This window comes from Delphinapterus leucas, chromosome 5, assembly GCF_059928025.1.
Source record: "Delphinapterus leucas isolate spDelLeu-1000000601 "Yukka" chromosome 5, BTC_Dleu_Yukka2, whole genome shotgun sequence".
Lineage (NCBI taxonomy): Eukaryota > Metazoa > Chordata > Mammalia > Artiodactyla > Monodontidae > Delphinapterus > Delphinapterus leucas.
Genome location: NC_143133.1, coordinates 123,193,266 through 123,221,085, shown reverse-complemented (window position 1 = coordinate 123,221,085; position 27,820 = coordinate 123,193,266). Strand labels below are relative to the sequence as shown.

Below are 27,820 nucleotides of genomic sequence, written 5' to 3'. Positions count from 1 at the left end.
TCATTGAAAGAAATTTCAAAAGCAAAGAACTTACCCAAGAAAAAACCTTTTTTTTCATGAAATACAGGCTGTGGAAATAAAAGACCCTCCTGCCCTGCGATTATGTATTCAGGCGAGGTCACTGCCTGTAGCTGAAGCATCACTGAGAGAGAAAGAATGTATCTGAAAACAGTTGAAGTCTACTGACCACTGATTTTAGGTCATCTAAGAAAAGCTCACTCTACTGGGTTTGCTGACCGTTAGCATGGAAGATTTCACTTTCTTCTGAAGGACCAAATATTTTCTAGATTTTATTCATTTAATAAAATCAGATGTAAAATCCAAGTTCAGAACTTTCTGTTCTCACAGGAATTAAAATATATCCTTTATTTCTCCACTTTTCTCTCTCTCTTCTACCCTAAGACCATCAGCTATCTTCTCTTACTTGAAGTAAGGCAAAATCATCTCCTCAATGGTGTCTCTGTTTCCATTTTTACACTTCTAAAATCTATACTCCCTAGAGCAGCAAGAATGATCTTTGAAATAAATATATATCAGGTCATGACAATTCCTTACTTAAAATCTCCAATGACTCTGCATATATTCAGAAACAATTCCAAATCCCTTACCATTACCACGTGTTAGTCCCCAAGCTCATCCTAACCCTTTGACTGAAGGGCTTCCTGCCCTCCTGATGGCTCGCTGTGTCTCAGAGACACTGGCCTCCTTTTTAAACCATAACCACATTCTGAGGTATTCTGCTCCCCTACCTGGAGCTTCCTGACCCAGATCTTTTCAAGTCTGGCTCTTTCCTGTCATTCAGATCTCAGCTCAAATGTTATTTCTTCAGATATAGATTCTCCTTAAACTTTAAAGTGACTCCTGATCACCAACAACTGTCAACCTCTCAGATATGACCTTGTCTTACTTCCTTTAACTTGCAATTATCTGACAATTATCTTGCTCCTTTATTTCTATTCTTGTTTATGGTTTTGTTACCCTTTAGGGACTCTGACATGTATCTCCTTAAACTAGAAGAGTATAGAGCACACGGTGAGTGGACAATGAATATTCCTTGAATAAATGAATTAGTGATTAAAAATAAAAACGGGGGGCTTCCCTGGTGGCACAGTGGTTGAGAGTCCGCCTGCCGATGCAGGGGACACGGGTTCGTGCCCCGGTCCGGGAAGATCCCACATGCCGCGGAGCGGCTGGGCCCGTGAGCCATGGCCGCTGAGCCTGCGCGTCCAGAGCCTGTGCTCCGCAACGGGAGAGGCCACAGCAGTGAGAGGCCCGCGTACCGCAAAAAAAAAAAAAAAAAAAATTAAAAAAATATTAAAAAAAAATAAAAATGGGATTTTGTACTGTAGGCTCAAAGGAACCACTGTGTATATGCAGAAGTCAAGCCACAAATCTATTATAAATCAGAGGTTTATTATTACTGTGTTTAATTTTATTATAATTTTTAACTTGGTTCACAAAGTTATCTGTGCTTGTGGTGCTCTCTGTGCATAACTATTAGAGGCATATTATTTACATTGGCAGAAAAACATATCAAGTGACCAAAATATAGAGATGACGTTGGCAAATATTGACTGGACCAATGCAAAGCTTGCAAACTGACTACCAGTCAGGGAACCTGATACTTGTGGCAAACCTGTTTGTAAGGCTGATACTCATCTCATAAGCAAAACCCCTTCTTGTTGCTACACACATGCTAGGAGAAAATTCCAGCAGATATCACTGGGCACTGAAAGCAATGTCTCCCTCCAAATTAGTATGCAAACTCTTCTTTTCTCTCTCTCCTTTTTTGTCTGCAAGGAATATAAAGCACAGCTTGGGAGAAAATGCACCTGCATGGAAATGCGTGGACACGAAGTTCCAGTTATGAGGGAAGGGGCAGCAAAACATGCACTCCTCTCGTGAAACAAAATGTTCATTGGCCCTATTAATAATCAATTAGATGGAGAGCTACCTGATGCTATACATCTGGTGACGCCTCCAGCTGCCAGCAGCTTTTTCCCCTGATAAAGCTGATGCTGCTTTAAAAAAGTCTCTTTCCTGTTTAGCAAGACTAAATTCAGCAAAATCATCTATTCTTTTGCACTTCACCCCATATTTTCCCACTTGCTAATTAGAGATGCAAATGTGGATAAGTAAGATGACGGTTTTTAAGCACAACTGGGTCAATATGTTGAATATTGTGCCCTGTTCCTCCAATTAGACTCCTATGAGAAATAGTTCGATTATAATTAGGGGAGCAATTATCCCCTTGTTTAAGGTGAAACAAATCACAGGTTTGTTTTAGTGAAAAATTCAGCTTTGCTCCTTCTGCCATGCCAACAAATCTTGTATCCACTGATGTTCTGATACCAGTACTCTCCAAAAGAGATAATCTGATGAAATAAAGCATCTCTGAGTATATTTCTGGCTCACCATATGACAGCAACATTTTCCAGGCGTAAACTAAAATGAGCAAAGAGGGTTCATTTCATACAGTGCTGCTGTTATGCCACTGGAGCAACCCAGCACCCGTGCACGGGCATATTAATCTTCTGGCTTCTTTGGGGAGATGGCGGGTTTCTGCCAAAAGGCAGGCAACTGCCTCCCCAGACATGGGAGAAAAGCATTATATTTTTGGCTTGATCCTAGCAAAAGAGGTATTAAAAATACTGAGCAATACCATTTTAGAGTATTTCTGGGATTTGTTATTCTTTCTTTCACCTAGTCTACTTTTCATTTAAATATAATTATTATTAACCTATCCTACAGTCCTTGAACTAAAGTAACTCTCAATGGCCTTTTATTCCCATCTAGTGGGTCAGAAGCACTAGACCGATAGATTCCCTTACTCCACCCTCACTGAGTTCTCTCAGAATGCGTCTTCAGAGATGACAAACATCTTTTCTCTGAGAAGTTCCATTTCCTGAGGTGCCGCCTCCGTGTCACATCCAACAGGGACTCTTTATTTCATTTAGTTAAATATACTTAGAGAATCTACTATGCAACCTACAGTCTGCTGGTGTTAGAAACATGAACAAAAATCCCGTTTTGTTCCTTATTTCATCCCAGTCTAATCAGGTAGGACAGTAGTAAACAGATATATTTCAACACAGATAATAGTTGGAGCTGTAAAAAATCAGGGTACCTAGGGGCTGATGTTCAGGCAGTTATACTGGTTCATTCATACCAGATGTTAAATACTGAATAGTTCTGCATCCGCTACTTAATAGCTGACATATTTTTTTTCTTAACCAATGAGTACTGAGAGGAGTTCTTAGTCAACAGTGCTACAACCTGGATAGATAGCATGTAAGGAATCCTGGGTTGGCCACTTCCTCCTCTGACACTTTCTTTGTCCCTCTCTTTCCTTTGGCTTGGAAAAGGAGAGCTACCAACAGTAGCCCCAGCCCAGATTTCCTCTTTGGGAGAAAATATGAAGTCTGGTCCAATGTCTTGGTCCATTATGACTAAACAGACAACTTGAAAAATCAGAGTAAGGACAGCAGCACATCAGGACTTGCTGTAGATATTCACGTTAACAAGTCATTTGTAAAGTAAATATGTTACATCAATAAGGGAATTTCCTGGTTTTAAAGCTCAAACGTTATCTTCATTTGTAGCATTTATGGACTCTAACCAAAGTAACTGGCTAGAAAACACAGGAGGGCATCTTTGTGATTCTTCATAGGGTAGAAGCTTCATCTCTGCATACCCCACAGCGCCCAACAGAGCTGCACTGTGCTCAGTGACCACTCCGAATTCAAGAGGTCGAACTGAGTCTTCTGTGAATCAATAGGTGATATAATAATAGCACTAATAATGCTAGTGAGTGCTTCTACATGGTTTAAGTGATTTGCATATAGCTCATTTAACCTTCAGCTACATTCTGGAGAGACACCGTTCATTATTATATCCATTTTGTAATTTAATTGAGGAAACTTAGATACCGAGGGCTGAAATACCTTGCTTGAAGTCCAAGACTTAAAAATGGGGACACTTGAGTTCAAACCTAGAGTTCTGTAAGGAAATTAGTTTAACGTTCTGTAGCAGAAATTAAAGCCAAAATAGGGGAGAAAATTAAATGTTATTTATTACCTCAGATATGCCTGTACCATTATTTGCACCAAAGGTGATGCTTCTGTAACTTAAGATTAGTAGAGCTCTTTGGAAACCTACTGACTTTTTTTTTTTTTTTTGGTACGCGGGCCTCTCACTGCTGTGGCCTCTCCCTTTGCGGAGCACAGGCTCCAGACGCGCAGGCTCAGCGGCCATGGCTCACGGGCCCAGCCGCTCCGTGGCATGTGGGATCTTCCCGGACTGGGGCACGAACCCGTGTCCCCCGACTCGGCAGGCGGACTCTCAACCACTGCGCCACCAGGGAAGCCCCCTACTGACTTTTATGGGAAGGAAATTATTGTCTCCTGATATTCTGCAAAGAATGAACTTGACTACTTATTCAATGATGCTAGATATATACTTATTAAACAAAGATAAATTGAATCAGTCAACTATGTATTTGTTGAGTGTTTACTGAGTTTTTCAGATTCATTTGCCTTGCATACAAAAGAAGCATAAATCCTTGTCAGCATGGCCTGATGTCTTAAGGACTGATTTTGTTTATAGTAAAACATGAGAGTTTTACCTGGTTTCCTTTTAAGATCAATATTCCATTTTATGCTATTTTCATGCTTTTAAATTCCTCAAATAAATAAATAAAATATTAAATGATAAATATATATATCATTAAATTAAAATAATCTTATAATCCCTTAACTCACCACGTTACATTTCATCCCTTTCTTCTTTAATTTATCTGCCCCTCCTGAGCAAATGACAGTTGTAACATGTCACGTTAAGGTATTCATTAGATTTCTGATCTTGGTGATTCTAAGGGTGCTGAAAATAATCGACACAGGAGTTTATTAGCCTGCTCTCAAGCATGTGTGTTTGATCTCTCTCTTGACTTCCAGAAAAAGGAAAAATACTCACATTATAGTTCTGTGAATGTCAAATGGGTATATGATTTTTGAGCTTGCCAAGTGTTAATTGGTCTCTTCCCCAGTGATGATACAGATAAAATTCACAGCCAATTAGTTTGCACTCTTGAATCTTTACTCCTTGACAAAGTGAACCACTTTGCAGAGGAGACCAAGAAAATGAAGAAGTTATAGAATCTCCTCACTGGAAATCTCTGCAGGGATTTGCTCTCTTTAAGAAACATCAACTCAAGAAGAGTCTATGGATACCTATGTTACTCAGGATATGTTTTGGTCTTCAAGATAGTTTAATGGTGGAGGTTTGCATTAGAATTTTAGAAATACAGTTAAGGAGACAGATGCACTTATTGTCCTAAGTGAAAGGAAATATTGAATAGAGAAGAGCTGCCTACTTTATAATCACAATAAATCATATTGTGTGTCATTGTTGGAAGATAAGGTTTTGGAGTGCCTGGATAAAACAGCAATAATCATACAAAGTCTCTGATACAGTGCTAAAGTGCCATGGGGTGCCAGGAACAAGGCAAAAAACAGCTCTCTTCTTTCAAAGAAAAAAGGAAATTTCATTAAGAGTGCCACTTAGAGCCTTTGCATTGATACATTGGAGATATGGATGACTGTGACAGAAAAATGGGCATTTTATTGTTTGGTGCTAATAAAAAGTCATGGTATAAATCTGATTTGTAATATTTCATTAACTATCAATAGGCTTTGTTTCACCAAAAACAGAAAATGAAAATAAAGAGCTAATGGAAAGCTTACAGGATGAAACTAACGGACATTCCTCATACATGTTTTTATTCATGGTGTGTGGCTATGGCTTTTAGGTATGTCCATAAATATATCACAGAGCAGGAAATATATATGTGGAGTGCACAGGCTCACACACACACACACACACACACACACATGCCTTTCTTACATTTTTTGCATAGTATCAAGAAAAATAATAAAATTGATGGTACATTATTAAGTCATACCACCTTTCTCTATAATTAGTGCCAGGTAAAATAAAACAGTGTTTCTGATTTCTTAAAAGACAGTGACCAAATTAAACCAAGCTGCCTGTGGCTTTGTCCAGTGGGGCATTCTAATTGACTCCAAGTCATTAATCAGTTTCCAATCAATCTATATTGCCAGTAGCAAGCAGTTAGGACTCCATTACCGACCATTCATCATGCCATACCCTAATTCACTGCACCATTAGCCATGGACTAGGCCTCCGTTAGAATAACTTAAGTGCCAACTGCTAAATGTGAAGAATTTTTGCTACTCACTTCAGCCACTGGGATCCCTTCTGGTGGTCGACACTGGAGCAAGACTTCCTGTTCCAAGGATACTTCCTTTCCCAGGGGTTCCTGCTCAAATGTCTTCCGCAGATCTGGAAAGCACCAGTAATAAAATATAAGACAAAACTAATTAACATTTATTCATTTATTGGAAGTACAATAAACATTCTGCAGCTTCTTATTTTATGTTTCTTTGTATTTTTTAATCATGTTAGTACTGTACCATAATGTGGGTGATTATATTCTGTGTACTGGAAATTATGAAACTTGGAGGCTATTAACTCTTCCTACTTTAATCTTCACTGGAATGCTTTGGAGATCCTCATTCTAACAATTAGTGAAACTCATTCGTTGCATTTCCTTACTATTTCTTAATAATCAACTATAATGATCACATTTTTTTTTTTTTGCGGTACGCGGGCCTCTCACTGTTGTGGCCTCTCCCATTGCGGAGCACAGGCTCCAGACGCACAGGCTCAGCGTCCATGGCTCACGGGCCCAGCCGCTCCGCGGCATGTGGGATCTTCCCGGACCAGGGCACGAACCCGCGTCCCCTGCATCGGCAGGCGGACTCTCAACCACTGCGCCACCAGGGAAGCCCACTGATCACATTTTTAATCAAAAGAATCCCATTGTCATGATGCTTATTCATGAAGTCCCTTAGGTATATTCTTACTTTTTCTTTCTTCCCAATAGATAACTATTGTAGTGTAATAGCTCTGAGATCTTTTGATAAATAACTCAAAAGCAAGTTTCTGTTCAGAGTGAAAAACAGAATGCTGGAGTCCTGAAAGAATGAATATAGCTTCTTGAGGTGTCTCAAACACAAGACAGGGAAAAGAGTAACTATTGGGATGAGTCCAGAAATATCTCAATATCTAAATTATGTGACCATTCTGCAATTAGAAGATTAAACAGTCATTTCTGCTCAAATATACCAAGAATCTAATTATGTATTTATATCAGTGGTCCCCAACCTTTTGGGCACCAGGGACCGGTTTCGTGGAAGACAGTTTCTCTACGCACCAGGGTCGGGGGAGGGTTGGCGAGGGAGGGACGGTTCAGGCGGTACTGCGAGCGACATGGAGCCGCGCATGAAGCTTTGCTCACTCGCTGCCCACCTCCGGCTCTGCGGCCTGGTTCCTAACAGGCCACGGGATCAGGGGTTGGGGACCCCTGATTTATATAGTTATAGTTGCTACAGCAATATGCAGTACAATTTTAAAAACTGCTATTGATGGACACGAAAATGTTAGAAACCAGTTTGTCATTTTAAACGCCAAAGCTAAAAAGTACATGAGTCAGTCATAGAGCTTTGAAGCAGCATTTTTTTTAAAGCAAAGCAAAAAAATTATTTCATATATGTACTCTTCAGCTCCTTCCCATTAAAAGTTATTGGAATTTTACCCAGTCGATTTTAGTAAAAAGTTAATGCGTCTTTCCTTTCATCCCATGTCCCCAGCAATGACTTCAGAATCTAAAAGCACCATTTCAGCCTACTGAACTAATGAGTGGAAATCTGAAGACTCTGGAGGTGTGCCTCTAATGTCAAGGAGCTATTAGAAAGCACCACTTGGAAAATGCACTGACAAAAAAAATTCATTGTCATATATTTGCCATTTGGTTGAATTTCTTGGCAGAAGAAAACCTTCAAGAGCTTAGGGGCTGTGAAAAGATAACTGGATCTAGGTGGGTCTGAAGTAAGACAAGAGACTCTACAAATGGTGACAGAATTTCTGTCAGAAGGGCATTTCTAATTTGATTATCAAGAAATTGAGTATGTTGCAGGAATGAACACTTAAAATCCACAGAGTTATTAGAACTTGAAAGTTATCTAAACCAGGTCCTTATTTTACATATGAGAAACACATTTCTCAAGTTACTCAAAGCCTCACAGCAAAATAACTGATGCTGCGTTAGAACCTGCTGATTTGATACATATTTTTCTATCCCACACATCCCTTCACATCTCTTTTGGTTGATTTGTGTCCTTTCAACAGAAACATTAAAACTTCTTCTACTCTTTCTTTTCTCATATAGTAGCTTCTCTTTGTTTTTAATCTGCATTAAGATGAAATTTTGGCAAAACACCAAGTATTAATAAAAGCAATAGCAGGAGTGAATAACTTTAATGGGATAAAATGTTCTTGACAGGGTATATCTTGTTGGTGAAAAATGATTCTAAAAAACTCCCATCTGGGCTTCCCTGGTGGCGTAGTGGTTGAGAGTCCGCCTGCCAACGCAGGGGACGCGGGTTCGTGCCCCGGCCGGAAAGATCCCATATGCTGCGGAGCGGCTGGGCCCGTGAGCCATGGCCGCTGAGCCTGCGCGTCCGGAGCCTGTGCTCCGCAACAGGAGAGGCCACAGCAGTGAGAGGCCCGCGTACTGCAAAAAAAAAAACAAAAAACACAAACCTCCCATCTGATGCAGGGTAGGGTGAAGACCTAAAGACTGGAATTAGTTCTCAAATCAAATAACATATTGACTCTCAGTTAAACTAACCAGCATATCACAAAATAAGGATTGAGAATTAGAAAGAGTGAGGCACATATATATCCAAATAGTCAAAACAAATTCCTTTAACATTTGTAAATTATCTCCTTAAGGCAGACACTTTATTAGGTACTCAGGATGAAGATATGTAAGATTCAGAATCAAGACTAGAACGGTAAGCTGAGATCTATTTATGAAAAGCCTTCCTGCCATGCTAAGGAATGGCAAACCCTCAAAGGCTTTTAAGCAGAGGAGGGAGATAGGATGTCATATTGCCCTCGGTGTGATTGAGGTGGTGGTGAAGAAGCAGAAGGTAGTTAGGAACCCATTTGAATAGATCAGGAGGGATGACGGGGTCCTGAACTCAGCTAGTGACAGTGGACAGGAAGGGGAGAAAGCAGATTCTAGTAATAAATAGATCATATGCTGAGGAAGACCTAGGTATTTGGAGAGTGAGAAGAGGAAAAGATAATACTATATTCTTAGCTACTGCAATTGTTAAGTTGATACCATCATTAAATGAAATAATACCAAATTGGGCAGGAAAGTGGTGAGAAAGATAGCAAATTTATTTTGGTACATGTTCAGTTTGGTGCAGCTGTAGGCTATTCAAGCGGAAAAGTCCAGTAGGTCCATATCATGATTTCTCAACCTCAGCACGACTGACATTTGGGACTGGATAATTCTGTTGTGAGGTTGCCCTGTGCACAGCAAGTTGCTTAGCAGCATCCTTGGACTCTACCCAACAGATGCCAGTAGCACCCTTCCAAGCCATGGCAAAACAAATGCCTCCAGATAATGCCAAATGTCTCCTGACATGAAAAATCACCTCAAGTAGAGAACCACTGGTCTAGAGTTTGGAAAAGAAGGCCTGGTGAAAGATCTGTGCTTCATTGTCTAGGAGATAGCTGAAGCACTAGAAATAGATGACACTACCAGGGCAGGGAAAAAAAAAAAAAGAGGACACCAACATTCAAGAGGAAAACCTGCCTGCAAAAATGATATGGCGTGAGCAAAGACGTCGGAGAAAAACCAAGAGACAAGTGTCAGAGAAGCCAAGAGAAGAATAAAGTTTTAAGAAGTTGGGAGGCCAACAGGACAAATGCAGCAAAGGACTCAGAAGGAGAAGTTTGGGGAATTTAGGAGTGAAGGGGGAGTAGAAGCCCAGCTGAGTTGAGGGTGCACAGGAATTGGAAAAATGACCATCAGGAGAACTCCTACTCTTTTGCAAGATTTTATGGTGATGGAAGTCAGCATTAAGGGATGATGGGTTCGAATGGAGCAGGCTATAATTCTTCTTAGGATATGGTATAGTTTTGGGCACAGTTTTCAAATTCCTGCCATATGAAGGCACACCTTTTGAGAATCCTCATTTCCTAATTGAGAATGGTGACCACACATCAGAGTCATGTACTTCAAAAGACAGGTTTAACTGAACTATCACTGAATACCATATAATTCTGTTGTTTTGATGTTATTTAATTTTAAACTCTATGTAAATTTTATCTAATTTCTAAAATGATTCACATTTAACCCTCAACAAAGTAGTACTTCTTCCTGAAAAATCCTTTTAATTCCTGCCCAAAACCTCTTCTCTAGCTTTCAGGTTGTGTAAAGAGCACAGAATATATTGCGCTGTCCAGCATGGCAGCTGCTCCTTTCATATGCCTCCACGGTACTCTGTAAGGGGGTGAGTAGCATTCTAAGCATATCCTTTATCATTTGGAGAGATGTGATAGAAGGCAGGCTGGATGACTTGCAGGCAGAGAGAACACGAGGGTGATGAATGGATAAGCATGAAAAATGGACACTTGTCAGCTAGGAATTAGATGTAAAACAGAATGTTTTAGAATAATGTGGGCATTCCTGTCAGGAAAAAGATGAATTTTTTGCCCTTGGAAGACCTTTAGGATTCTACATTTCTGTTTTCTTTCCATTAGTTCTAAGGCTGCTACTAAAATAAGTATAAAGTCCTTTCATTATAACCTAGATTACTTTTGCAAAGTAAACTCGGCTTACCTCTGATTTAGTCATTGACTCCATCAATTAAAAGAAAAATCAGCTTTGTCATATGCATGCATTCAGAGACATGTTTACTTAAGAACATGAATATTGGCTTACTAAATCCATACAGAGAAATCCAATTAGCAGATGTAGAATCAGACCTGAAACTATATGGACTTCTATTTACCATTTACACAGTAATCAAAGAAAGCCTTTTAGAACACACACATGTGTGGGTGTACACGGCATCTCATTTTTTTTTTTTTTTTTTTTTTGGTGGTACGCGGGCCTCTCACCGCTGTGGCCTCTGCCACCGCGGAGCACAGGCTCTGGACGCACAGGCTCAGCAACCATGGCCCACGGGCCCAGCCGCTCCGCGGCACGTGGGATCCTCCCGGACCGGGGCATGAACCCGCGTCCCCTGCATCGGCAGGCAGAGAAACTCTCAACCACTGCACCACCAGGGAAGCCCGGCATTTCATTTTTTATGGTAGAATTCTGATGCTGTCAATGAATTTTTTTGCACAATAATAATACTGTGGTTACAAATTATTTATGATGTGAAACCCACTAATTTCATGGCATTCTACAAACATGGACTCTGCTTTTTGACAATGTGGTAGGCTGAAAAGGAGGCTACCTGGGAGTTTGAAGACTCTGTGGCCTCACCTTCCTCATTTGTAAAATGAAAGTAAATGATGGGATGCTTTTGAAGGTCTCTTTTGTCATAAGGGCCTATGCCTGAGTAGACTAACATTTTAAATATGCATTTTAGGGGAAAACAGCCTATCCTTTGTGAAATAAGATAAGATCTTTAAGGATTTATACCAATTATCAAAGAGAAATAATAGAAGAAATTATTTTTCAATAATCTAGGAGATGATGCATCTTTGAAAAGAACAGCTTATATATTTTCCTCTTATGACAATCTTCATGCAACTTTCGTACACTTCAATATACAGGTATGGGTAAGAGTTAGAAAAATAGGATGATGGATGGGTTCCAGAAGATTCCATATTAAAAATATCAGAAAATTCTTTGTACAAATCCAAGGGAGCAATATAATATACATCACAAAAGGAGATGAATATTAAAGCTTTGATGATTATGAATGCATTGAGAATTACTTTGACAAAACTAATTTTCTCTCTCCATGGAGAGATGGGAAGGAAATGCCTACCCAAAATAGCATGCAAGAAAGCCTGTCACACCAAAGGGCATATCTACGAAAGGGGCCCAAAATCAAGTCTCCTCCACAGTGCCTCCCTCGAGCATCTTTGCCTGACACCATCTGAAAAGGGTGAAAGTGGCCTACAATGGGAAAGTCGAGGCTGGACAGGTGGGAGCTTTGACTATAACAGGTCATACTACCAAGCTCCTGTGAGCCCTCCTGATTCGGGAAGGAAATCAGGAGAAACTACCAGCAAAAGATCTCCCTATGGTGTCTAAGCAGGCAGGCTGCTGATACTATTGTCTTTGAAAAAGAAAATAAACAGGTTCTCACTCCAAGTTCAAAAGAAAAATAACTTACATTTGTTAAAAATGCTTATTCCCTTAGCAATGCTACTTCATTATGCAGAAAGATTTATTAGAATAAAATATTTTTTAAAAGACAAAATCTTGACAATGTGATAAACTGATATTACGAAGTTAAGGGTTTGCTGATGGGTATACTTCAATAGATTATTCTAATGGAAATTAAAGTTCTTAAATTCCATTGAGTAATAAGATATAAATGACATAGTATTACCTTACTAAGGTTGGGTGCTTTTTGTTTTAGATCTGATCGGGTTTTGTGAATATTAGATCTCATAGAGTTTTGTGAATATTAAAAGAGTTATTGAACCTGAAAAGGTTTTGGAAGATGATGAAGCACAAAACACATGTAATAAATCATTACGGCTGTTTCTATTACTATTAGAGAGTTCTGGCATGAAAGATGATTACTCATCTGAGTAAATTTCAACATGTCATTCTCTTACACACTTGGGCCATTTGGTCTATAAACTATAGGATCTAATATTCCTTACTATTCTTATGGAATTTAAGGTTTATTGTTCAGTTTTTCAAACTGTGTGTCATGACTCCTTATAGGATTATGAATTCAATTTAGGGGATTAAAAACCAGCATTAAAAATAGGAAATGGAGTAAATAGAAAATGTCAAGTGATCATACATAGTATTATTATGTATGTTTATATGTACATACACACACACACCTCTGTGTATTTGTATGTATGAAGAGATGGGTATACGTTTATTTAGTGGATCATGATATAAATATATTTTTTATTATAGGTCACTGTGAAAGAGGTCTGAAAGCTCCTGTAAAGCAAGATAACATTGCAGCCAAGAGCAAGATCTTCAGCATGGACAAACTTGGGTTCCGGTTCTGACTTTACCCCTTGACTAGCTGTGTGACCTTGAGCACACTGCTTAACCTCTTCTTACTTTAGTTCCTTCAGCTAAGAAATGGGTATGATAATAGTAACTATTTTACAGGGTTTTATAGGAAGAGGCACCTATAAAACTCTAGCATTATGTCTTAAATATAATATGTACTCAAAAGATAGTAATCCCCACACCATTTCCCCCCCAGTATTAGTGAATTTTAGTATGCTATACAAACATTAGGCATTATCATTGTTAGTCAAAATAATCATAAACAAGTGAGACAAATTAATTATGAGCGTGGGAGACTAATGATTGAAAGCGATGTGTCACAAAGAAAAACTTAGGGATTACCATGCTGTGTTTGAAAAAATGCAGATTTCATAATAAGACTTGGCTCCAGGAATCCACAGTTTTTATTGGCCCCCAAGTGTGTTTTACACACAGCACTAAAATCTGAGAACTACCGATTGATTGATGGATTATTTACCGAACACCCATGATATGTGTGGCACTGTGCTAGACTCTGTAGGAAGAGGGACAGAGAGGCCTGGGAGGCCGTGAGAACCAAGAAGACCTGCTTCTACACTGTGGCTCTTAAGACAGTGAGTCCCTGTTGGTGTTTCCCCAGTGTCAGTACTTACTTTTGTGCAGGTTGGCGGCTGACATTGTCTAACACAGACACTGAAATTTCATATGTGTCTAGGGGACAGGCAGGTAACTTAAATGAAATGAAGTTAGGCGCAAGAATTATTTTTTTCTTAAAACATAGCACCAACCTGGGCTGTCTTAGGCTTTCCAAATTTTAATAGAGACATGGGTACAAAACCAATTCACTTAACTTTTTACTTGCTACTCATCTCTATGCTGCCATATAGGAATTCAGGTTTGGTGGCCACAGACCCCATATGTGACAGAAACCAGTAATCAACTCTTTTCATGCTCGATAAACAGAGGTAGTAAAAACATTTTTTAGTTTTTAAAATTCTGTTTTACTGTACTTTCAAAGTGTTCCTCTAGCAAATAAAATAATTCTATGGCCACATATAGTAACAATACTTGTGTTCTTAGAGGGAAAAAATGTGCCTTTCTTCCAATAATGATAAAAGGGGATAATTATGTTGTCACAGTAGAGTATAACTTAGGCTTAAATCACCAAATCTGGCTGTTAACAGGAAATAACTGGCATGAACCAACCAGTATAGCATACTTTGGGAAAGCTAGATTAGACTTCTGAGCTTTGAGCATTTATTAAAAGTGAAAGTCCTGACAATGCTATAGAACCCTAAAAAGTTTGCCATGATTTTCTTTTCCAGGAATAGAGTATCTTTGCTGGAATTAAAAAAAAAAATCATGAAAAAATTGTTATATTCAGCAACTCCTAATGTGGTTTTTAAAAGGAAGGGACTCAGTATATAAAAAATGTTGGAAGGAGTTTTCTTTTTAACTTGCTTTTTCTTCTCAAATATTGTAAAAGATAAAACAAAACAAAACAAAAACCCACGAACCAACCAACAAAAACATGAAGTTTCCTCTATGGTTAGATTGCAAAGTGAACTATCACGTTTCTGCAAACCTGTACAATGAATTGGACTGTAAAAAGAACAGTTTAAAACTCAGATTTACCATTTCCTAAACAAGTGACTAGGGTAAGTTATCTAATATTTCATTTCCATGCTTCTGTTTCATTATTTGCAAAATAAGGATAATAACAGATCCTAGTCAAAGGATTGTTGGAGGCATCACAAAAGTTAACATGCACAGGGGCTTATAGAATTAAGCATACAGTAATCATGCCATAAATGTTGGTTACTAGGACACAGGGTTTTTTAAAGACGCAAGAATGAAGATGAAAGATTTTTATTTTGTTCCTATTATTGTTTTGCAACCTCTTTTTACGTTTTAAAAAACTAATGTTTTTGACCAATCTTATGAATTTATCACAAACACTTTCATAATATCATAGTTATGGGCAGGGACAGAGGTTAGAATAATTTGAGCAAATCAGCAGAAAGATTATCTGGCAATGTCTTTAGTTTTGCCAAGGCATGGGCTATCCCTTACTGCACCGGGTCATTTAAACAGAAATCCTGAGTAAGCAAAGTCCCTGCAAAGGGAAGTACAATTTCAGCCATTCTTCTTTATTTCTTGGCTTTGGGGCATTTATAGGACAAATATATTGTATTCAGATAGTTTTGCTAAAGGGTTTTTTAAAAAATAAATATTTTACAGCTAGAACTCCAAAGACATCCATTACAGAGAAGAGGAAGAAAAAAAAAAAACCCATATAAGCTACTCTTCTATTCACACTGCACCTTTATTTTCAGAAAAAAATGATTATATGTCATCACAATATTTTTTAAGGTATGTCTTAGGGGTAAATAATAAGAAACATGCCAACTTTATGGATGAGGAACCCGATATATCAAAAAGTTAAGGCTCTTTTCTCAGAGTACAAAAAAAGAACACGACTGCAGACAAGCTTTTTGGCAAAAAAGCAGTTTAGCCATAAACTTCCCATTTCATACAGCATAAAACATTACTTTAATGACATATTTTCGTCCAGTGGGTTACCAGCCCTTCCTATAGCACATAGATGGATGACTTTTCCCAAACTATAACTTATGAGACAGTATTTTATCAATTAGATGTCTACCTCTCAGAACGAATATGAGCTATAAATGCCTATGGATTTGTGGAGCCTCCATGAATCTTGAGAACTTCTGTCTAAACACAAAAGCAAATAAGTTAGGCAAAATACAGACTGATGCAATCAGGTATGTGCTATGGTTTTAAATTTTGAAATAGGAACCATATGATGGATTAATTAACATAACGGTTGAGATTTATATGAAACAAGGAGACATTTATTGTTAAAAATTTTGTCTTATTATCTAAAAATGTCTAAATTGTGCAATTAATCTCATCTAATTCAAAAACTGGCCCCTGTAACTTACAGTGGGTTTACTGGGGACTTAAATGGTCATACAGGGGATCAAACCACAGCTCAGAAGTGCACGTTAGTAAATGGGCCATTTATTCTGGTGTGGTGGCAAGCTTGCTGAGCTCTACCAAGACATTGGTGTTAGGCTGCCAGATCCTCTCATGGTATAACCTAAGTCTTGCAGAACACCTGGTTAACGCAGAACACCTGCATTATTTGGTTAAACTGTACTTTTAATTTTGATTATGTCAAGGTAGAGTAGGCAGGTAGGAAATGGAAAAGTAACATACAAGGCCACAAATAATGACCTCTGTATATATAAACTAACACAATAATCGACAAGATCACGTATATATTTAACTGGAGATACTACTACCCCTACTATAGAAATATTAGTTCATCCATTCCTTTAAGATATTTATTGAGTTCCTACACAGTGTCAGGCATCGCTGTAGGCATTCTGAACTCATAAGTGAACAAACCAAACAAAAATTTTTGCCCATGTGGATCTTACTTTCTAAGGGGCTGGCGGAAATAGACCACTAGTCATGAACATAATAAATAAGTATATAGTAGGTTCGAAGTTGATAAGTGCTATGGAGAAAATAAATAAGACAAACGTGTAATGGGAATTTGAAGTAGGGGGAGCACAGGGGCAATCAGTTCAGTCTATCTGATGTCCTCAAATTCCTTGGGTGATAAAACATTTTTACTGAAACAACAAATCATTGGCATGAAATAGCAGCGTCACTTTGCCTTATCATATGCTTACAATTTAATTCAGTTTCATTCCATTTACTTATGTCTTCAGTTACTTAGCACCAGCCACAACCAAGGCACTGTTTTTAGGCACTGGGGACATAATGATGAAGAAAATAAAGTGCCTACTCTAGTGAAGCTTATATTCCAGTGGTGGAGCTAGTCAGCCTAAAAGATCATGAATAATGATGAAGAGAAATGCTCTAAAGAAAAATAAAGCAGGCTTGGGGTTAGAAGAGTGACAGAGTTGGCGACAGTGGGTGTTAGGTAAATTGGTCAGGGTTAATCCCTCTGAAGAGCTGATGTCTCAGCAGAAATCTGAATGAAAGAAGGAGGTGAGCCACTGGTAGAGTTGAGGAAGAATATTCCAGGTGGGAGGGAAGAGTTATTGCAAACAGCCTGCATCTGGGATGAGTGTATTAAACATTCTAAAAACAAACTGGTATAGGTGGAGCAGACCAAGCAACAGGAGAGAGGCAGGAACCCAAGGCCTTCTTTCACTTCTGCATTGTAAATAATAGTTAGCCTATATCATTACGCATGTGGAAAATAAGATATTTTTGTGAACTGCCACCAGACACAAAATCATGGTCACCTCCTCTCTTATTTGTATCCAGTTTGTTGGTTAAAAGCATGGACTCCTTTGCTGGTCTGACCTACTTCTCCATATATGCGCTTTGACCTCAGGCAGCTTTTTAATCTCCCTTTGTCCTACATTTCCTCATTTGTAAAATGAGGATAATAACACCTGTCACACAGAATTGTTGCAAGTACTGAATGAGCTAATTCATGTAAGTGTTGGTCAAAGGGTACCAACTTTCAGGTACAAGATGAATAAATTCTGGGGATATTTTTGTGCAGCATGGTTATTATAGTTAATTATACTGTATTGCATAGCTAAAATTTGCTAAGAGAGAGCCTAAGTGTTTTCACCACACGCACGCACACACGGTAACTATGTGAGGTGAAAAAGTAATTGAAACAGTGTATCTTTTATTATTATTCTATAGCCCATCTGTCCAACATGAGCCACACGTGGCTATGGAGCAGTTGACATGTGGCTAGTCTCAACTGAGAAGTACTGTAGTGTAAACACACCAGATCTCAAAGATTAATATGAAAAAAGAATGTTACATTGGTTATTTTATTGAAATGATAGTTTAATTCTGCTTGTTTTTACATTTTTTTTTTTTTTTTTTTTTTTTTGTGGTACTCGGACCTCTCACTGTTGTGGCCTCTCCCGTTGCGGAGCACAGGCTCCGGACGCGCAGGCTCAGCGGCCACGGTTCACGGGCCCAGCCGCTCCGCGGCATGTGGGATCTTCCCGGACCGGGGCACGAACCCGTGTCCCCCACATTCGCAGGCAGACTCTCAACCACTGCACCACCAGGGAAGCCCTCTTTTTACTTTTTTAAGAGTGGCTACCAGAAAAGTTGAAATAACGTGTGGCTGGCATTGTATTTCCTCGTACACTGTTATTCTGGACAGCATGCTAGACACTACAGACTCAAAGATGTAAACATGGCTTGGCCCAAACCTACACATGGCTCACAAGGTGGTTCCGATCTCAGGGAAAAGGATGAGTGAGCTATGAGAGGAGGGCAGAGAGGGCCACTCTGATCCTCCTTAATTCCTCCCAGAAACCATCCTATTCCAATCTGTAGTCAGTGGCCTTTGCACACATAAGAACGAGAAACTCCTCAGGAACTATCCTGACATTCCCAGGAAGATGGATTGTCCGTGCACATAAATCCATTGTAACTACTGAATTGAGGAGAAGGGTGACCGTATACAGGGCTCCTCTGGCCTCAGGCTTAGGGACAAAATTACAGTCTAATTATACTTGAATCGGCAGAGAACTTCAACCTCTAGGACTGACAGCCCAGGCCTGGTACAGGAAGTGGTGAAAGAAGGAAAAACGTTTTAGTTTTTAAAGTTAACTTAATATTGATAAGTTTCAAAATGCACAAATAAAGTTGTATGACTCATTATCTCTGTGGTTATGAACATTATTATCATACACTGAGCATTTGCTTTGTGTGTGGCACTATGCCATAGGCTTTACAAGTTTATTCTAGTTTAATCTTAAAATAACCCTATCATTTTCATTTCATGGTTGACGGAACTAAGCGTCAGAGGGGTTAAGTTGCTTGATGAAGGTCACACTAGTAAGTGATGGAACCAGGGTGTGAATACATAAGTCAACCTGGCCCCAAATGTGTGCTCTAACTACGCCACTCTGCTACTCTTTTCACATTATAGCTACCATCCCCTGACACAAGCAACCATGAACTGCATCAGCAACGATCACAACCAACAGCAGAAATAGCAGCCAAGACGTTTCCTGAAGAAAGACAGTGTTTGCTGACACTTTGCCTGAATTACATTTTCCTACCTTAACACTCAGAATTCTCCCATTGGCCTATCACAAGGGACATTGGAAGAAACAACCCAATGAAACTGAAGGCTGCGTCACCATAAGCGTTCTACTTTGGACAGTCATTAGAGTGTCCACTTGAGTCCCCTCAGAAGGAACTCCTCTCTCTGCAGTGGAAAGCTGCAGCACCCACTAAGTGAATACATTTATATTCACGACAAGTGAATATAATTCAAAGTGAATATAATTCAAAGGAGACAAGCCTGTATTAAGAGGATGGATGAACTGCTCTGAAAGGTTTGAGAAAGGAACACCTATCATTCTGGAGACTGGTGGGGCAGGAATGACTTCACTAAGGACAACTGAGAGAAATCCTTCAACAAGCTCAGGCCTTTCGAATCATTCTCTCCTTTCTTTCTCTCACATCCCACATCTAACCTCTCAAAAGAAAGCTACTACCTCTGCCTTTAAATATATCTAGAATCCAGGTCTCACTGCTCCACAGCTTCTAATCTATGTATCCTAACATCTCCCACATCCACAGCCTCGTAACTGGTCTCCCTGCTTCTACTCTTGCTTCTCATGGTCTATTCTCAACACAGCAGTCAGGTGTTCTGTTAAAATGGAAGTCGTGTCATGAATTCCTCTGCTGAAAACATTCTGAAGTTCTCATTTCATGCTGTGGACCACAGATGTTACACCCACAGGGCCTAGGCCATCTCCACACTGCCCTCCTGTCCATACCTTTCTCAGCTCACCCAGGGGTCTACTTTTGCTCACTCTCTTCCAGCCACTCTGGCTAATTCGACCTTCTTGGTACCCGCCAGCACATTCCTGCCTCAGGGCATCTGTACTTATGCCACTTGCTGTCCCCTCTGCCTGACTTCTTCTCTCCCTTCTTTCAGGTTTCTTCAACTGTCAACTTCTTCTGGAGGCCTTCCCTGACCACCCTCCCCAGCACAACATACCCCCTTTTCCCACTTATCTTTCTTCATAGCAGTTAACATCTGCTCTGTCTCTGATTATTTATTTCATACAGAGCGTGCCCTTGCTCACCAGACATAAACCTCCTGAGGGCAGGGATCATTATATGTTCTGATTCTGGCTCCATACCCAATACCTACAATTGTCCCAAGAACAGAGTAAATGCTTACTAAATATTCATTGAATAAATAAGTTTTTACAAATAATGAAAGGAAGTAAGAGAAACGTGAAACCTTTCATATGAACAATAGCTGGAAAGTATAGAAATGGAAGTATTTCTAATCTAGTGTGACTCGATTGGAGACATTCTTTGTGGTCAGAGCTGGAAATTTAGGTTACCTTATGTAAACAATGAAATATGGCTGTTATGGGCTGAAAGGTGTACCCCCCGCCAAAATTCACATGTTGAAATCCTAGCCCTTAGTACCTCAGAATGTGACTTTATTTGGAGATATGGCCTTTAAAGAGGTGATTAAGTTAAAATGAGGCCATTAAGGCCATACTGGTAGCCTTAAACAATATGACTGGCATCCTTATGAGAAGAGAAATTTGGATGTGGACAGTTACAGAAGGAAGATAGTATGAAGACATGGAGAAGATGACCATGTACAAGCCAAGGAGAGAGGCCTCAGAAGAAGCCAATACTTCCAGCACCTTGATCTTGGACTTCTAGCTTCCAGAACTGTGAGAAAATAAATTTCTGTTGTTTAAGCCACCAGTCGGTGGAATTTTGTTATGGCAGCCCTAGCAAACTAATACAGTGATATATACAATTGTTAGAAATTTTGACTTTATCTCATGAGCCACTATAAAAATTTAGCAGAGATGGAGGTGAGCTGAGATGAGACCTGAGTTTTAGGAATCTTCTGAAATCTTGCATTTGTGGTAATATGGAGGAAGGATTAGAAAAGGGAAAAGACTCGAGTCATGGAGACTAACCGGGAAGTGTTTGCAACGGTTGGGATCTAGATCAAGCAGAAGGGAAGGAAGAGGCGAGAACAGAATTGGGGGAAGCATCAGAGCCAAAAGCATCAGACCTAGTGACATATTACAGGTAAGTGACATTGACATCAATGCAAATTGAAATTTAGTAAAATACAGACATGCAAAGGAATTCAGATAATAAAATTTACATGGGTTTCAGTGGTCTCATACTTGAGAAAATTTCTCAGTATGGAACCTAAAGACAGATTAAAGCAGCATTCATGCCGCTCAAGGTGTGAATAGTACTTGTTGAGAAAAGGGTCTGCAGAAAGAGCTGCAGACTACATCTCCTCCTTGGGGATAATATGCACATTAGCATATTAAGGAATCTAGAAAGTTTTTCAATGAAGAAACCTCTTTAACTTTGTCCAAAAAAAAGGTATTCCCCACGTTTATTGATTATGGAACACTCTTTTTGTGTGTGAGGCACCTTTTAACCTCTCCTTCAACACAAATACTCTAGAAATTAGCACAGTTTGGAAAACAGTGGTGTGTTCTGAGGCACTAGAACAGTTCTAAGATAAACAGAGAAACTGTCTGGGTAACTTCTATTTCTAAGAGCAAAACTAGTCAACACTGTCCTAACAGACTGGCAGAATAAACTCATTAAAGGAATATAGTTGGTTTTCCCATAGCCTAATTACTACCAGATTAAAAAAGAAAATTCAATCTTTTGAAAGTAGCACGAATTCTTTCACACCCATAAAGGAAAATTACTCAGTGCTTGAAACAAAATAAAATGATATTCTGGTGATTTAAAGGGAAAGTGTAGCTCAAATTCAGAAATCTGGGAGCAATTTTTAACCAGGGTTCTTTGACACTAGAGCACTTATGGTCTAAATTTTCCCATTTTCCATCAGTTTCTGGAATCCACGGTGTCCCTGCACTGTGACTCACATGCAATGCGCACGTAGGCCTTCCGGCTCTTGGTGGTACCCGCCGAGCTCCAGGCTACACACTGGCACCAGTAATCTTCAGGCCCAAAGAGTTCTTCCACTTGCTGGCGTGAAATCTCAATGCTTACTTCCCGGACAATGAGACCTGCCAAGGCAAAGGAAGATTTAAGTCAGGAGAAGACTTGTATTAACAAAACACCATACACATATTTTTCCTCCAGTGATCCTTCTTGATGCCATAGACCAACGTCCTAGATATTGCCTCTCATCTCCTCTGATTTTCCTCTGGATCCAGTTACTTGTCCACACTTTTTTCATTCTCTTATTTGCTATTTCAAATCTCTGGATTCACCAGATAATGAAAGTGGACTTGGTCTATCACTCCACAGAATTACACCTTTCCCGTTATAGCATAACATTCACCCTCCACCAAGGTATCTTCCTCTGTGTATTGAAACAGTAACTTGAATTTAACATCTTCTAAGGATTCTATCTTAATTATACAGGTTGTGGGTAAGATACCCATATGCTGTACATAGCTTTACAATAACTAAGTCTACCTAATTCTTTACATGAAATGAGAATGACCAAAAAACTATAATAATAAGTATATAAATCGTCAATATATATATTTATATGCACAAATATGTGTATCAGTTTTTATTACATGACCTAGTCCTTTATAAATATGTGGTGATTTTTTAAAACTAAGTCATTTTAAACAGCTTTGTTTATTATTATTATTATTTTTTTTTTTTTTTTGCGGTACGCAGTACGTGGGCCTCTCACTGTTGTGGTCTCTCCCGCTGCAGAGCACAGGCTCCAGATGCGCAGGCTCAGCGGCCATGGCTCACGGGCCCAGCCGCTCCACGGCATGTGGGATCTTCCCAGACCGGGGCACGAACCCGTGTCCCCTGCATCGGCAGGCGGACTCTCAACCACTGAGCCACCAGGGAAGCCCAGTTTTGTTTATTATTAAGGCACATTGTTTTTCTTAAAAGAAATACTAGCCTTAGTTAACAAACCTCTGCTGTTCTATCCAAAGAATGTATGACTTTAAGGTTTTCATGAGTAATATTTTGAAAGCCCAAGTGTTTCTCTATAATAACAATGTAACCAAAATCCTGTTAAAAATAAAGTGGCTTCTAGTTAAAATGCTCAAATAATTGGAATTTATTTCACAGTATTATGTAATCCTAAAATAACAAAAATTGAACTAAGAATCTGGGGTTATCATTTTAGGGGTATTCATCCTGCAGTATGCCTCTTTGCACGAGCAAGAAGGATTATCTGAACAATATATGTGGGCAGCTGCCAGTTCTCTTGCACATACTTCCAGCATGGAGTGTCTACTGAGAGAACTGACAGGGGCACCATTTAGGGAGTAGGAGAATTTGCTCTGGGTCAAGTATGAGCACAGTAAGAAAAGTTAAATGTATGACTCTGTACTGTTTATTCATTCATTCATTCACCAAATATCTACTGAGTATCAATTATGTAGAACATATTGCACTAGGTACTTGTGACACTCTGATGAGTAAAATAGTCATTGCCCTCAATGAACTTTTATTTTTGGGAGGAGGATACATAAAAGGCTCCAACGTGAGTTAGGTTGATTAAATCCTATGGGGAGAGGGACAGGGCACATGGGAAGAAGTAGGAAAGGGAAGGAGGAGACTGAGAACCCAGGAGAAGACAACTGAGCACTGGACACAGAGAATACTAGCATGAGATGAAACTAGAGACAAGAAAGGGACCACTTTATATACATTCTTGTAAACCCGCAGTTCTCAAAGTATGGCCCACAAAACAGCTTTATCAACATCACTTGGGAACTTGTTGAAAATGCAAATTCCTGGGCCCCACTCCAGACTCAGTGAAGAAGAAAACTTGAGAGTTCGGCCCAGCAATATTTTAACAAGCCCTCCAAAAATTCTGATGCACGCTACAGTTTGAGTACCACTGTTGTACACCATGTTTAGGATCTGGGATTTCTTTCTGAGAACCAAGTGTTTTAAGCAAGAAGATGACATAATCAGATGAGAATTTAAAAATATACATATATAAATATATATACGATATATATGGTATAATGATATGTACAAGGTATAAAGTTTAACTAGTTCCTAAAAGTTATGATATTTTAAAATGTTTGATCATGACTTCTTGGTATAAGTAACATGAAAGAGGTGTCATCTGGAGAGCCTAAAAAGGGGTATTCCAGTACTTACCCTAAAATCTAGGACATGTTCATACGGGTAAAAGCACTCAGGGAAATTAACAACCGCCCGACAATAGTAGGTGCTGACCCATTGGGGGATAAACAATTCTTCCTATCACAAGCTGATGGGAGTTGAGTCACAGAAACAACTAAGTCCTTAGGTCCACTGAACTGGAATGAAGCCCAGGAAAGTGGGTTTGATAAACCCAAGGCACGGCAAAATCCTGATGGGGCGACTCTATTTACAAAAGTTTATTAAGTATTATTTTAACATTTTGGAAATTAGTAACGTTTTTATGCTTATAGAGTGATCAGTTTAAAAAGAATTTTCAAGTAACTGGCATATCCCAATCCCTCACCCTTCTATGAAAAGTTTACTATATTATTTTAGCCAATGTCCAACCAATAAAGCAAGTCTCCACAGTAAAAAAACAACTTATTAACAAATAACACTAATTTCCTTCCTTTCTCCTGGTCCTTGCTTGGGCCTTTCATTTTCCTGTCTCATTGTAATTGTTCTCATTTTTCTGGTATCTAGAAATCTGTGCAAAGATGGGGCAGAGCCTTCCCTCCTCTCCTGCCTCCTTTCTTTTTACTCCACTCTCTGGTGTTTAATACTTTTGTCTGTCTTAATTGTTTATACCTTCTCTGTTCATGCAGAAAGTCAGTTACTGGAAACGAAACTCTTCCTCTAAAGGTTGCTGCAGTCACCAAAGGGCAGGTAAACCTGCAGTATTTCCTTAGAAATTATAATGGTTCTTTCCAAAATGTAGAGCAGCAACAAACGGGCTCAGGATAGTAAAACCACATACAAATATTTTGTGTCCCAAGATGATAACTTCAGGTTTCATTCCCCACCCCCACCCCACCACCTTTTACTTAAAGCAATTACAGGAAACCTAATTAAATGCTAGGAGAACTTCATGAGGGCCACTGTATCCTTTTGCCCTAAGAGGCTCATCGATGTTTCTACTGAGCACAAATCTAAATCCTTTTAAGAAGTCACAGACCCGCCTGCTACAGGGATTATTCATCGTATGAATGTCCTGAATTGTGTGGCCCAGGCTCCCCATGGGCACAGGAGTCAAGCACACACCGATTTTTGTCTGCAGCTTCACAGATGCCCCATCCAGGAGGAGATGGATTAATTACAGCTCTGTACACTGGACCTGCCACCTGCCCAAAGTTTACACTCCAACGTGTGGTCAACAACACCAGAACAAGAAAAAACTGGAGCATGAAGTTATCTAAACACTTACATTTTAGAATTCTCTAGACTTAGCTGCATTATTCAGACTCTGAGTTACTCGGTTACATATCATCTTTTCATTACCATAGGTAAGTTCGTTGCCTATGACATTTTGTTCATCAAACCAGAGGCTAGTGGTTTGGCTAAAAGTAGGTAATATCCTTTTTCTTTGAAAGTGCAATTTCCAATCTGCTTGAAGTCTTGAGATGGAAAAAGCAACCTGCCTTGAAATTTGAAATGCCATCAGCATTACTTCCAAGCAGGTTGCTTTGAAGAGCATTTGGGAACTTGAAATTGGTTTCAGGTTATTTAAGGGTGGGGGGAAATGCTTCGGTCTACAGGATTTACTCAAATACAAATGTGTATTTTCCATCCTGTCTGACAACGTCAAAGATTTCCCATCACTGTTCGTCCTTTAATAGCGGCATCTCAAGGATGCATGCTGTTTGAAGTTTGCAGTGATTTGCTTTTATAATAGGAATCGTTGTGGTTTGGGAGACAGAGTGCAGCAAAGTAATTAGCATACTTTACCAAGAAGTTTCATAATGAGCATGAACATGTACTTGTTAATAGGGAGTTTCACATGATTTTAGAAATTCAGATGCAAATGCCACCTTCTGATTGGATCTTTGTGAGGCTATACATGAATTTAGCAATAAAATCTGGTAATTGGCATTTATTCCTTATCTTTAGCATAAATTTAACTTCGTAATAGTCAAGCACCACAAATAATGTTTTTCTAGAGATTATTATAATGTGATAAAAAATCCATGATTAATCTTGTTGCATAATTATTTAAAACAATATCCAAATTCCCCCAGAAAGGTAATCTGCAGTGCTGTCAACAAATATTAAAAGTCCACGAATGTCAAAAATTATGTTGTTCCAGAAATGTAAAGATGTATAAAATATCACATCCAGCCTTGTGCTATTCATTTATCATGTTTATTAGGTGATACTCAAAAATCATGCATTATCCTAAATATTTTTTAAATATGCTCATCAAATCTGCATCTTCTAATACCCCATGTATGTTTCACTAAAAAGCATCCTCACTTCATGTTAGACTTAAGTATTATGTGCACCTGAGTTGCATTTCTCATGCCTCCCAATGACTTTATCTTTCATACGCAAAGGGAGGTTTTGAGACACCATGTTGTGCAGACCTGGCAATTCTATTTCTTCCAGCACTCTCCCTATTGGGAGAAGAGCTGCAGAGGTGACTCTACCAAATCTCATTACAGTATATTCAAAGTTAGTACACAGATTGGTGGGAAATGCACAAAGCTGCAGGGAAGGATGTTCTGGAATATATTACATTTTATTGAATTAGTGTGGTCTCTTTTTCATGCTTTTTTCCAGAGCTTAACCCTATTAGTTTTCACTAATATCTAAAATATGAAACATATCAGCTCAAGATGTCTTAATATAAATTTAACCACACAAAATGCTATCACTGTTTAAAAGGATGTCATACCATAAAAAAACTGATTGTTATTTTAGCAACTTATAACTCTTACTAAGATAATCAAAATATGAAAACTCAAAAGGTAGAACTTTATAATTAAGACATTGTTTTATGCCACATGAAGTCATTTGACAATCTTTAAAGTACATCAGGAAGACACTGTAAACACATAATTTACGAACTTCTCTCTGAAATGTTTTCCTTGAATTTTTAATATAATATTTAATATATAAACAGTCCATCTAATTAACTAAAATTATTTTGTGTAATTGGGAATTGCAACTTACCAGTGTATTTGATTTATTATGAGTATAATTCTGTTAAAGTTACGTTTACTATCTTTGTGATCAAGATGAATTTACCTAAAAGTCAAGGAATAACATGGCTGGGACTGAGTGGTTCAAGAGATTTGCTTGGAAGCATTTCATACCTAGGCCATTGACTTGATTACCTTTTATGTGATAGTTTCTAGTCACTTGGTTCTGGTTTGGCATTCTGTGTCCAATGGGGATCTGTGTTTTGTTTTATTTTTGTTTTGTCTAGAGCTGAGAAAAAATTATTCATTGGATTATGTATCTGGAGTGGGAAGACATCTAGTGCTTCTAGAAAGCTATATGACAACCACAGATAAATGCAGTCTTCCCCCCTGAAACTTGAAAATTTAATTGCAAGATTATATTAAAATAGAATGACAAATGATACTTACCCTGACAATGCTAACACTGTTTTTCCCTTTTCTTTTTAGGAGTGTCAGGTTTTAGATGTTACAGGAGAACCAGTGC

The 27,820-nt window shown here is 38.9% G+C and overlaps 1 protein-coding gene across 1 annotated transcript in view; it reads right to left on the bottom strand.

Annotated features, from left to right (window-relative positions):
- UNC5C (unc-5 netrin receptor C) overlaps positions 1-27,820 on the bottom strand; it is a 162,213-nt gene that overhangs the window by 110,880 nt on the left and 23,513 nt on the right. The window contains exons 3-4 of the mRNA XM_089911279.1: positions 22,102-22,245; positions 6,257-6,360 (exon numbers count right to left, since the gene is read on the bottom strand). Of these exons, the coding sequence (XP_089767405.1) occupies positions 6,257-6,360; positions 22,102-22,245 (248 nt within the window). The remainder of the gene's footprint in view (positions 1-6,256; positions 6,361-22,101; positions 22,246-27,820) is intronic.